This window comes from Delphinus delphis, chromosome 4 (genome assembly GCF_949987515.2).
Source record: "Delphinus delphis chromosome 4, mDelDel1.2, whole genome shotgun sequence".
Lineage (NCBI taxonomy): Eukaryota > Metazoa > Chordata > Mammalia > Artiodactyla > Delphinidae > Delphinus > Delphinus delphis.
This window is the reverse complement of record NC_082686.1, coordinates 73,250,603-73,263,247: the sequence shown is the minus strand read 5'-3', so window position 1 is coordinate 73,263,247 and position 12,645 is coordinate 73,250,603. Positions and strand designations below refer to the sequence as shown.

The 12,645-nt window shown below is 34.3% G+C and overlaps 1 protein-coding gene and 1 pseudogene across 2 annotated transcripts in view; both read right to left on the bottom strand.

Moving 5' to 3' along the window:
• The window catches only part of ACAP2 (ArfGAP with coiled-coil, ankyrin repeat and PH domains 2), a 164,196-nt gene that overhangs the window by 39,002 nt on the left and 112,549 nt on the right, over nucleotides 1-12,645 (bottom strand). For both annotated transcript variants that reach the window (XM_060010911.1, XM_060010912.1), the window contains exons 7-9: nucleotides 11,834-11,878; nucleotides 8,870-8,965; nucleotides 3,190-3,264 (exon numbers count right to left, since the gene is read on the bottom strand). In XM_060010911.1, coding sequence (XP_059866894.1) covers nucleotides 3,190-3,264; nucleotides 8,870-8,965; nucleotides 11,834-11,878 — 216 coding nt within the window. The remainder of the gene's footprint in view (nucleotides 1-3,189; nucleotides 3,265-8,869; nucleotides 8,966-11,833; nucleotides 11,879-12,645) is intronic.
• Nucleotides 2,243-2,391, bottom strand: LOC132425143 (U1 spliceosomal RNA; annotated as a pseudogene).

Genomic DNA, 12,645 nt, shown 5'->3' with positions numbered 1-12,645 from the left:
TAAAGGAAACAATTATTTGCAGATGATGTGACTTTGTACACATAACATCCAAAAGAATCCAGAGATAAGTCAGTATTAAAGAGAGCTTAAAAAGACTACTGGTTACAAAATCAATACATAAAAATCAAATTTTATTCTAATATAGAACAAAAGTAAACAGTGAGAAAAGAAATTTTTACAAGATAATATTTACAATAACATTTGCAATACAATGTAACAAAAGATGTACAAGAAAACTATCAAACTTTATGAAGGACATTAAAGAAAACTTAAATAAATGGAGAAATATTTCAAGCTCATGGACTAGAAGACATTTAAAATAAAGATATCAATTTTTCCCCAAATTGATTCACAGATCCAATGCAATCCCAATCAAAATCCCAAAAGCTATTTTTTTGTAACCTAAAAAGCCACTCCTGAAATTTATATGGAAATGCAGAACTTTGGCAATTTACTTTTGAAGAGAAGGTAGGAGGCTTCGCTTTGTCAGATATCAAGATATGCTATAAAGCTAAAATAATTAAGATAGCACAGTATTGGCATAATTAAGATAAAAAGACCAACAAAACAGAATAGAGTCCAAAACAGACCTCACATGTATGGAAATGTGATGTATAACAGTATACAACACTGAGTAGTAGGGAGAAACAAACTTTTTAATAACTGAATCTAGATCATTTAGCTACCAATGTGAAAATAAAAGGAAACTGGATCTCTACCTCATACTATATACAAAAAACCAATTACAGATTGACTAAAAGATCTAGATATTGATAAAAGGCAAATCTATAAACACTTAGAAGATGATGCAAATCTATAAACCCTTAGGAGATATACCATTGTGATCCTCGGTTGGGAAGGACACAAAAAGTACCACACAGAAAAGACATTTTAAAAACTATGTGAAAATTTAAAACGTATATACCCCAAAGGGGGGCTAATATCCAGAATATTTGAAGATATGATCAACAGTTAGCTAGGCAACATGATGGAAAAATGGGAGAAAGACTAACAGACATTTAACAAGGAGGATATCCAAATGACCAACAAACTTGGGAGAAGGTCATTAGTGACTAAAGCATAAATTAAAACCAAAACAAGATGTCAATACCTACCACCAAAATAGGCAAAAAATTTAAAACTTTCACAATACAACGAGGTGGCAAGCAGCAATGGGAACTCTCACACAGTGCTGCTTACCAGGAGTGGTATAACATTTTGAAAAATAATTCAGCATTATCTACCAACACTGAACATATATACACACCCTCTGACCCAGTTTTATTCCTAGGTATAAATCCATCAGAAATGTGTGCATATATCCAAAAGGCATGTACATGAATATGCATAGCATCGTTTCTTCAACTGATCAATTTCAGTTCTTGAAAAAATCTAAACAATTACATTAGACATACTTTTCTTTAATTTTTAGTTTGACTGGATCTTGTTCTTTTCCTTTTTTTTTTTTTTTTTTTACCTGTAATGCAGCCTTGTGTCAGCATTTAAGGGCAAAAAAAAAAAAAAGGTAAGTATTCATAATGAACAAAAACAGCATTATTCCCTTTAAGGAAAACAATAACTGACAATTATTTAAAATCAAATAAATTTATCAGATTTAATAATCTACTACTCTTGGACATTCGGTACAACACTGAGCTGTTTATACAATAGGGAAAGATATTAAAAGATGCATAGTGCAACAGAAACTAACACGGTACTGTGAAGCAATTATACTCCAATAAAGATCTATTAAAAAAAAAGATGCATAATATTCATTAAATAATTCAGTTTAAACAAATAGTCACATGTTTCTAAATTTCATGACCTCTCATTTTAATTAAAAATGATTGGTCCCAATTCTTAAAAATCTTTCTACAGTAACGTCATTAAAACAAGTTATCCAACCAAAAGTGATTCTAACTTTAAACAAAATAAAACATGGAGGTAGTCTTACCTGAATATAACTAGAAGTAATGAATCAAACATGGTCTGGTAGAAAATCTTCCACTTTTTAAATAACGTTTCTCTTTGAGTACTAACAACCCATCACCAATAAAATTTTCCTTACTTTTATTACAGATTTCACTTTCAGTTTTTTCCTCTGACATCTTCTATATCAGATCTAGTTTACTGGTATTTTAAATTCTAAATAAACCATAACAAAAGTTGATTTGACTGCTCAATACCAAGAGAATAGATTTCTTAAAGCAATGCTAGAAGGTATTTTTTTTTTTTGTCTTTTTAGGGGAAAGTGTGATAGCAGTCCCCCACTACCAAAAATTATGCAGTCAAGTTTCCCACGTTTGGGGAAATTGTAGGTGTGGGATGGATAAGCCTCACCCTGGGAAAACCACCTTTGTGATCATGGTATCTCTCCTGCCAGGTAAGTATAGAACACATCTTTTTTCATACTTTTTACATACATTCAACCTCCAGTTGTCTCTTTTTATTTTCAGATTACTACACACAAAAAAATGTCAATGACTATATAAGATAAAATATTATTAGACTGAGTTCCAGGTATATCATATTCAAAGCTTTTAGCACACAGAAACAAAAACTGTTTTCACATTTAAAGCTTCATTTTTAAATATATATTTTTCAAACATTAGTTTAGCTAGACTTAGGCAAATTAATAAGAAATGCAAGTGAAATTTCAGCATCACTTGAGAGAGTAAGTGCTGCCTTAGAGTGACTGCAGCTGGAAATTCCTAGTACCAAACACACACATTGATGCTACAGTGTTCTCCACCCATGACCACCTCCACGCAACCCCCCATCCACCGCCCCCCACATACACACACACATTTTTACAGGTGGTTGGTGATATCCTAACTGAAACTATAAGTAGTGTTTTAAACCCTAAGGGCCACTTTTTTTTTTTTTTTTTTTCCTAAGGGCCACTTTTAAAGCAGTTAAGGCCCTAAGAGACTGATGTTTTTATAAACTGGTTCAAGAGCATGGCTTTCAAATATTTTGATATAAAATAATAATAAAATACAAACCTGAACATCAGAAAAATATTTTATTTTTTACAAAAAACGGAGGAATTTATCTATACAATACAATCTTTAATTATTAAAGCAACTCAAAGGATCCTTTCCAACACAATGATATCCTGCTGAAACCAATAATCAAGAAATTGTGTAAAATGGGAATTAATCTCCTTTAACTTCTCCCCTCAAGTACCTTTTGTTGAATGGTGGAATGTTTTTGCTCCATTTCTCTTTTCTCCTTTGCTGCATCCACAACCAGTCGATCCAACTATAAAAGGAGTAAATGATAGAGACTTAGAAGTTAAAGAAAGAAAGACATGATTATTTTTCAAAACTCATACTCCAAATCAGTCAGTCAATTGAGGTTTACCTAAAAAGGCATTTTGGCTACAACTTTAAAGTGGAAGTTCTTTTTTTTTCTGGTATCATATCCTCTTTGAGAAGGTCTTTAATTCCTCTAGGGAAAACATTTCTAAGAGCAACCATGGTTCCAAGCAATTGTGACAGGTGGCCCTGTCTAAGGCACAACAGTGATAACATGCTCACCCCTTGAATTAAGGAGAATGACTCTAGATTAAGTTGTCTGCTGATGCACTCAGCAATTCTGGTAGTCGCTATCAAAGACAGAAAGAAGATATACTGGTGATTTTTCTTCCCAAACAGCAAAAAGTAGCAGCTAAGCTAGTGTATGCCAGCCTCACAAGTTCAACGTAACAGACACTTCCAATCACTCAAGATGCATGATGTTTTCAAGTTGGCTTCCTAATATTACAATAAAATCTAAAAGGTAGAAAACAAAATTCAACAGATAAAAGAGAAAGCAAGAAAGGAGGGAGGGAGGGAATAGAATAGAATAGAGTAGGAGAGGACAGAATAGGATAGCATAGAACAGAATAGAATAGAATAGAAACCATTCATTAGATCAGAGTATAAAATCACCAATTTTTAAAGTCCTTTTATTAAAAAAAAATTTAAAAACTTATGAAATCATAAAATCCCATTTCTTTCTTGATCCTTTCCATCAGAAGAGAAATATCTGGCTTCCAGTATTATGACAAAAGCACTGGCTTCTTGAACTCCTCTTTGCTGGAATAACAAAAATTGGGTTATAAAATACCCCATTATGTGGGTCTACTCTTCTAAACTGTGATGCATGTCATTTCATCTTTTTTTTTTTTTCCCCCGGTAGGCGGGCCTCTCACTGCTGTGGCCTCTCCCGTTGCGGAGCACAGGCTCTGGACGCGCAGGCTCAGCGGCCATGGCTCACGGGCCCAGCCGCTCCGTGGCATGTGGGATCTTCCCAGACCAGGGCACGAACCCGCGTCCCCTGCATCGGCAGGCGGACTCTCAACCACTGCGCCACCAGGGAAGCCCTGTCATTTCATCTTTGAACACCCATCACCTCAAACTGACTAATGTGTGATAAATGAATAAATAAAAATGTAAATGTCAACAGACTACAGAGACAAAGTATTAAATGTCAAAATGTTCTCATTGATATCCTTTAAAAACAAAACTGAAAAAGGCCTTCTTAAAAGACTGTGTGATCCTTTATTCACTATCACAAATGGTGTTTTTTTTCTACAGGAGACAAATTCTGACCACAGAATCTTAATATCACTGAATAATAATAAAGAACCAAAAGAAAACACTGAAATAGAACTATCACTATTATAAAATATTTTACTTAGATGGCAACTATACCACTCCACTTTAAGATCTAACGCATACTTACCTTAGTGACATGCTGCATTGATTTAATGGGTAATGCTGCGCTAGGAAAATGTTTGTCCTTAATAGTTTCTTATACTGAATGAGTGGAATAACCATTATATCCTTGTTTTATAGCCTTTAAGTGAAAGGCATGTTAATGTTTTTCATACATTCAGATTGAAGTGCAGCAGAAGGCAGCCCCCAAGATTCAAACTGATATTTCTAAACTTGCATGCATGTACTTTCCACACCAGTACTACAATGCTAGTGATGGTAGTAAAATTGTCAACTTGGTAGTAAATTTCTCTGCTGCATCCCACCCCACTGCTATTGCAGCAGAAAGGGAGGAAATCCCCTCTCTCTGTTGGGGCAGAAGTATAAAGAAAAAGATATCTTCCAACATGGTGGAGTACTGGAGGACGTATGAGTTGGGGAGGTGCAACGGCTGGCAGTCTTGTCTCCTAGATGCTGGGTACTGTATCAGGAAGAGAGAGTTTGGAGCACAGTAGCATGTGTCCCGTGTTTCTATTAGTGTTGGGCATCATGAGGTTAATAGGCTCCTATACCTAACCAGGTGCCCCCAATCCTCTACCTATGTATTGAATCTCCTACACTCCTACCACCTCAGATTTCACCACTTCTCTTTCTGCCTTTCAACTTCTCCCATTCCCATTTCTTTTTAAATTTGTGCAAATAATACCTTAAATAAAACCTTCCTACAACTCATACTCCCCTCTAGCTACTACCTGCTCTCCTTTCTTCACAATACAACTTCTTAAAACATTTTTCCCTGTTCTCCACTTGCCCATTTCATATTCATCTACCCACTGTAATTAAGCTTCCACCTCTTGGACCCTCAACTCTCACATCAGTAACACATAACCTTCTTGCTGCTAAACCCAAGAGGTAGTTCTCAGTCCTAGGGTTACTCGACCTTCTTTCCAGTATTTGCACTGACAACCACCCCCACCTTTCTGAGACACTCTTTCCTTGCCCTGTGCTACCATGATTTTCTGGTTTTCCACCTCCTCTCCCATCAGTGTTCTCACGGAGCCCCTCTTACCTAGCCGTCTCTTAAAAGTAGATCATTCTTAGGGCTCTGTCCCAAGCCAAATCTCTTTTTACTGCATACTTGTGGACCTTGACCTTAACTTACAAAATCAAAATTATTAGGCATGGTGTTCGGTCACTTATGTTTTTTTAAAATAGGTTCATGATTTTGAAATACCTATTAACTCTCCTTGGGTCAATTCACACACTCTTGTGATTGCAATTAGCAATTATATGCTATTGACCCCTTTAGTGTTTCTTTCTCTTGAACTCCAGATATACCCACTTAGATGTCCTATTCTCAAAATCAACACATTTAAACTTGAACTCATCATGTCCCTCCACTCTCAAATTGGCTACATCTTAACTATTCCTCAAGTCTATCTATTTATCTCCACCCTTACCGCCAGGACCCTAGTTCCAGATGCCATAATCTCATAACTGAATTACTGAAAGAATATCCTAACTGGCCACCTCCAATCAGGCCATATTATCCACCAGGCACTACAGGCACCGGAGTTTAGATGCTTTTCAAGGACCTGCAAAATTACTTGAGACCTGGGAGGGTAAAAACTGAAATTAATAAATGTCAAAATATACAATTATTGAAACTAGTCAACTACAAACCAATTCATTTTTTTGATAAACTATACTTAATGTAAGATGAGGGTACAATCTAATGTTTGATTAAGATGTGGGGAGTGCCTGGGGCCTAGGAAGGTCTTGCCTTCTTCCCAATTCTGGGCTGGATGTACTGTATACATGTTACAGTAACACTTTGATCCTCCAATATGTGGTAGGGATAGCTGGTTGCCTCCCAACATCCATTCTCTCCTCCTTTCTTAACAACAGAATCCCCAAATTCTAGTAGGTTAACATGGTTACATGCATTGAGACTAAATTTCCCAGCTTTCCTTGCAGCTAGTGTGACACTGGGTCATACACAGAAGTGGAATATACAATTTCTAGGAAATATCCTTAAAGAGAGGGAATGAATCTTTCTTTCCCCTTTCCTCCTTCCTGTTGGCTAGCATTTGGATATGAAGGCTAAAGCTTGATAAACCACTTTGAACCATTAGGTAGAATCCAAAGATATAATAAGCCTGTGTCCCTGCAGATTAAGTGACCACCATACTAGGCCTTTGGTTTTACATAGAAGAAATAAAATTCTATCTTGTTAAAGCTCCTACTATTTCTGGTTTTCTATCACATGCAAACAAATCTAATCTCCATTTATATACCCAGACAGGGCACTCAGCACAGAGATTAATAGTGTGGTGACTTGTTATTTTCTTCCAATAGATTAAGTTCTGTAGAGGCACGGAAGAGCATTTCTATAATTCACAGCATATGCCCTGCACACCATCTTTCCCCAACACCATCCCAACACACACACACAGACACACATGCACACATGCATGCACCACATTTATTTTTGGTCAATGAATGCAATTCTCATTCTGCTCTTACCTTTTCCCCATTTCCCTAAACTCTATTTTTCATCCTTAATCCCTCTCCTCAGAAAGTAACCTGAACCATTTTGGGAAAGAAAATCAACTGAAAATTGACAGAAATCCAGAAAACTCACCAGTCAACAAAAAAGAATGTCCGGGAACAGATCTAACATAAAGTTTTGATTAGATATCAAAAATAATTTGGATGTAATAAAATTTCTATGTAATATTCTTATATATAATTCATGCATGTGCATGTGTATGTGCATGTGTATAAAATGAAAAAGTTCCCAAGAGTTCTATAATCTTAAGATTCTAAAATTTTATTATTCAAAATAGCAAAATGCGAATTTCTCTGAAAATAAAAAAAGAGCTATAACTCAAATAAAATACCAATTAGGATAGTAACTCAATAATCCAAATGTAAGAAACAAAAAAATAAATCCAGCTATGTATACTGTAAAACAAACACTTTGTTTTAAAATTCTTCTTTTTGGTACCCTAATATACTATCTGCAACATTTTCTTTAACTTTAATCTTATTTTTGGTTACACATTTAACCCATACATAAATCTGCTATAGCACCAAACTTCATCATTAAATAAACTGTCAAATTTCCCAATATGCTAAATCTCTTTAAAAATACAGATACTAGAACAAAGACTACAAAAGGAAAAATAAACAAGTCAAACTACATCAAACTAAAAAGCTTCTACACAGCAAAGGAAACCATGAGCAAAATGAAAAGGCAACCTACCAAATGGCAGAAAATATTTACAAGTCATATATCTGATAAGGGGTTAATATCTAAAATATATAAATAACTCAGACAACTTAACAGAAAAAAAAAATTCAACTAAAAAATGGGCAGAGGATCTGAACAGACATTTTCCCACAGAAGACATAAGATGGCCAATAAGGGGTCAAAGGTACTCAATGTCACTAATGATGAAAGACATGCAGATCAAAACCACAGGGAGATATTGCCTCACACCTGTTAGAATGGCTGTCATCAAAGATAAGAGAAGACTGTCAAGGATGTGGAGAAAAGGGAACCCTTGTGCACTGTTGGTGAGAATGAAATTGGCACAGCCACTATGAAAAACAGTATGGAGGTTCCTCAAAAAATTAAAAATAGAACTACTATGTGATCCAACAATTCCACTTCTGGGTATTTACCTGAAGGAATCGAAGACACTAACTCGAAAAGATATCTGCATCCCCACATTCACTGCAGCATTATTTAGCCAAGATATGGAAGTAACCTAACTAAGTGTCCGTCAATAGATGGATTTTAAAATGTGGTATACATATACAGTGGAATATTATTCAGCCATAAAAAAGGAAATCCTGCCTTTTGCAACAACATGGATGGATCCTGAGGGCATTACACTAAGTGAAATAAGTCAGACACAGAAAGACAACTACTGTGTGATCTCACTGATACGTGGAATTAAAAAAAAACAAAAACAAAAAACAGAACTCATAGTAAAAACAGACTGGAGGTTGCTAGAAGTGGGTGTTGGCGGTGGGAAAATGGGTGAGTGGGGTCAAAAGGTACAAAACTTCCAGTTATATGTATGTCAATTATATCTCAATTTAAAAAAATACAGATATTGGTATATAACACAGAATCAAGAAGTACAGTACATTACCTGTGCACCAAGATCCTTCATGTAGGGCCCAAGTTCACTAAATAGATCATATCCTTGATGAAAGAAGGCCAAATGGGCATACATAAAGGATAACATCTAACAGGAGGAAAAAATGGTTAGCATTTTAAAATCAATTCTTAGATAAATATTCTGAAATTTAAAAAAAATTCTGATCCTATCTATTGTTTAAAAATTATTCCACCAGAGCCCAAAATAGCAAACCTATTTAAAATTAAACTGAGTCATTTTTCTTAAAAGAGTATTACAAAAATATTTTCAAACTTATATTGCAATTATTCAAAGAATCAAGTTTCCAATAGCTTCACCATCTTTCCAGGTACATTATAAAATATCTATGTGTCTTTCAACAAAATTCACTGGCAAAACCTCAAATTACAAATAAAACATTAAAATATTAGGAGGGGACATATGAAGCTCTCAAAACAAAGCAATCACATATACTTTACAACCCGTAGATCACTAAGCACAACATGAAATAGGGGCATGCTCATTTTTTTCTCAAGATAGCAAAATAAAATGAGGCAACAGACTTTGCCAATATGGAGATTTTGTTATATTCATTCCAAAAATTCAAAAATGATTAATGCGTTAAGATTTTTTTCTAAGTTTTCCTACATTTTACCTATTCATGAGAGAAAAAACTCTTATTTTCATTAGTTAAATTTTTACATGAGAAGGAATTAATTCAATCACAATACTGAAAGAATCCTCCAAACATCCCTGTTATTTTTAGCAAGAAGAGACATCTGTTTAATTCTGTAAAATCTAAAATAGGTCAAAAGGTCCTTAATACTCAAGAATCCTTCAAAAGGAATTTTTTTGGGAGAGAAAAACCAATAAAATAAAACACAATGACAAAAGGACAAAGCTCACTAAAAGATGATTCTGGAATTAGATAACGCCGGTTGTACAACTTTGTGAATATGATTTTAAAAAACACTAAATATATTTTAAAAAAAGAGAGGAAGAGATTAATAGTTACAAGTACATAAAAAGTAAAATATGCCTGCACATCAAAACACAGAATAAGCATATTAAAAGATAAATAATAAACTAGGAAAAAACACTTGACAAAGGGTTACTTGTCTTAATAGATAAGAGATGTTACAAATCAATATGAAAAGCATGAAGACCCCCACAAAAAAAGAGGGGAAGGACATAAATAGAAAACATAGTGACCAAGGAAAAAAAAGGTGTGGGGGGGGGACATTCATACTCATTTGCCACAAAGAAATCCAAAACTAAACAATGAGATGACATTTTCAATCTACCAAATTGTGGTAGAGTGGGGGAAATTAATACCCAGTGTTGGTAAAATGTGGAAAAATGTTCACTCTCACACACTATTAGTGGAAATTTTGTGTAACCCTTAAAATTTGACAATATTCCTTAAAAGTTTCAATAAATGCTTCAACGCTTTGACTAAGTAATCTCTTGTCTTAATCTATCCGAAGGAAATATTATTCATTTAGAATGATCACTATAATGCTACGCTTTATGTCAAAAACAGGGAAATTACTTAAAATCCATTAATAGGTAAAGTTAATTTACGGTATATTCAAGGTCAGCAAACTGACCTACAAACTATATCCAGCCCTACCACCTGTTTTTGGATGGCCTACGGGCTAACAACGGTTTTTGCATTTTTAAATGGTTAAAGAAAATGAAAAGAAGACATGAAATTCATGACACGTAAAAATTATATAAAATTCAAATTTCCATGTTCATAAAAAAAGTTTTATTAGAACAGTCATGCCATTCATTTACATATTGTCTATGACTGCTTTCCTATTACAATAGCACAGCTGAGTAGTTGCAACACAGACGATACGGCCTCCAAAACCTAATATATTTACTACCTGGCCCTTCAAAAAAAATGTTTGCTCACCCCTATTGTATTCATATGGTAGAATTCTACCTGGTCACATCGTTAAATAAAAAAATATTTAATGACTCGTGATGATTTTGGAGTGTATTAGTGAAAAAAAAAATTATAGAACAGTATGTAGGAATGATTCCTATTTTGTTTTTAAAAATTAAATGGAATTTTAAGAGGTGTATATACATTTTCACATACACACACACACAGGCGCACGCACACAAACAGAGAAAAAAGACAAAGATTACACCAAGATATTAATAGTGGTTCTCTCTTGGTAGTAGCATTTATAAGTATTTTTATTCTTCCTTCATATATTTTATTTTCCAATTTTCTACAATTAACATACATTACTCTCAATCTGGAAAAGGTGGTGGAGGTAAACAGGAAGTATAATGTTCTCATCTGATAAGAAATAACATAAATATTAACAGAGAATTTAGGAAAAACCTAGGTGTGGACAAGGATCAAAAGCAATTTCTGTAGATCCTTTGAGAAAAAAAAACCATAAAAAAACTTTAGTGAACAAAATCAGAGAGGAGAAATTATTTCTAAGGTTCTCAAAATATAAAAGAGTGTAATGTATATATGACTATCATCCTCTGCCCACTTCCTTGTTAGCTTTTAAGACGAAAAATGGGCAAATAAAAAATCACTGTTGCCATGCCATCCTTCAAATTTCATCTCGTTTGTTTTCTACCTGCACTCCAAAAAGTTGATACACCATCTACAGCCCTAAGGGAAAAATTCTGTAAAATGACGCTATGTATGCCCTCAATCTCAAATTATTTAAGTGTCTGCTTTAAGCAGATTACAGTGTAATTATAGATGAGACACACATAAATAACTATAACATAAAGGAGACCAAAAAAAGTGGTTAAGTGACATATAAGAAGTACAAAAATATCATTAAGTAAGATTAATTATGAACCTGGAATAAATAAATAAGTCAATAAATAAATATACATACACACACACATATATGGTGCTATTTTAAAAACTTAAATATAGACATTTAACTTCATATGAAAATATTTAGAACATCATTTCAATAAATAACTTACTGATTTCAGGATTTCTGATCTCCTTTTTGATTGAAGGACGTTAATCTGAGGGAAAATGCACTTGGTTAATCACCTATGCATTATTTTTAAAACTAATCCAGAATGCAATATTGTAAACTTTGCTTATTCTAATACTTTTCCAGAAAAGTAAATGAAAACAAAGTTCAAGTTTTTCACCTTTTGACCTGCTTTTTGCAAAAACAGTTAAGACAAACATACCAATGAAACTCTCATCCATTTTTTCAACTTAAAGAAAAACTGGCCATGTTCAAACCATAATATTGTACTGTACTAATAAAACTATCACCTTGATAAACTTTTGAATTTCTTAGAATTCCATCTTCTCTCCACCCTCCTTATCTAATTGCTCTTTTAACATACATCCTTAATACAAATTCTAATCACTTTTACCACTACCACCAACCACCATATCTTTTCCTGACTGCTATAATAGTCTATGAACTAGTCTCTGTTTCCACTCTTGACACTTCATTCTCCACACAGCAACCAGAGTGATCTTTTCAAAGAATAAATAAGATCATGTACGTCTGTATTAAAACCTTCCAACTCCCTACTGTAGCCTACAAGGCCGTTTGTGAAGAGGCTCCTGCTACCTCTCCCACCTAATTTTATACTACAGTACTTTCCCCTTTTCTGTGGTCCAACCACAACCCAAGAGTACTCCCACCTCAATGCCTTTGTACTATTTGTTCTGTCCTCATGTCATGATTTTCTTCCCAGATGGGCACAAGGCTCTTATCCATCAGGTCGCAGCTTAAACAGTATCTCCTCACAAAGGTCTAAAGTAGGCC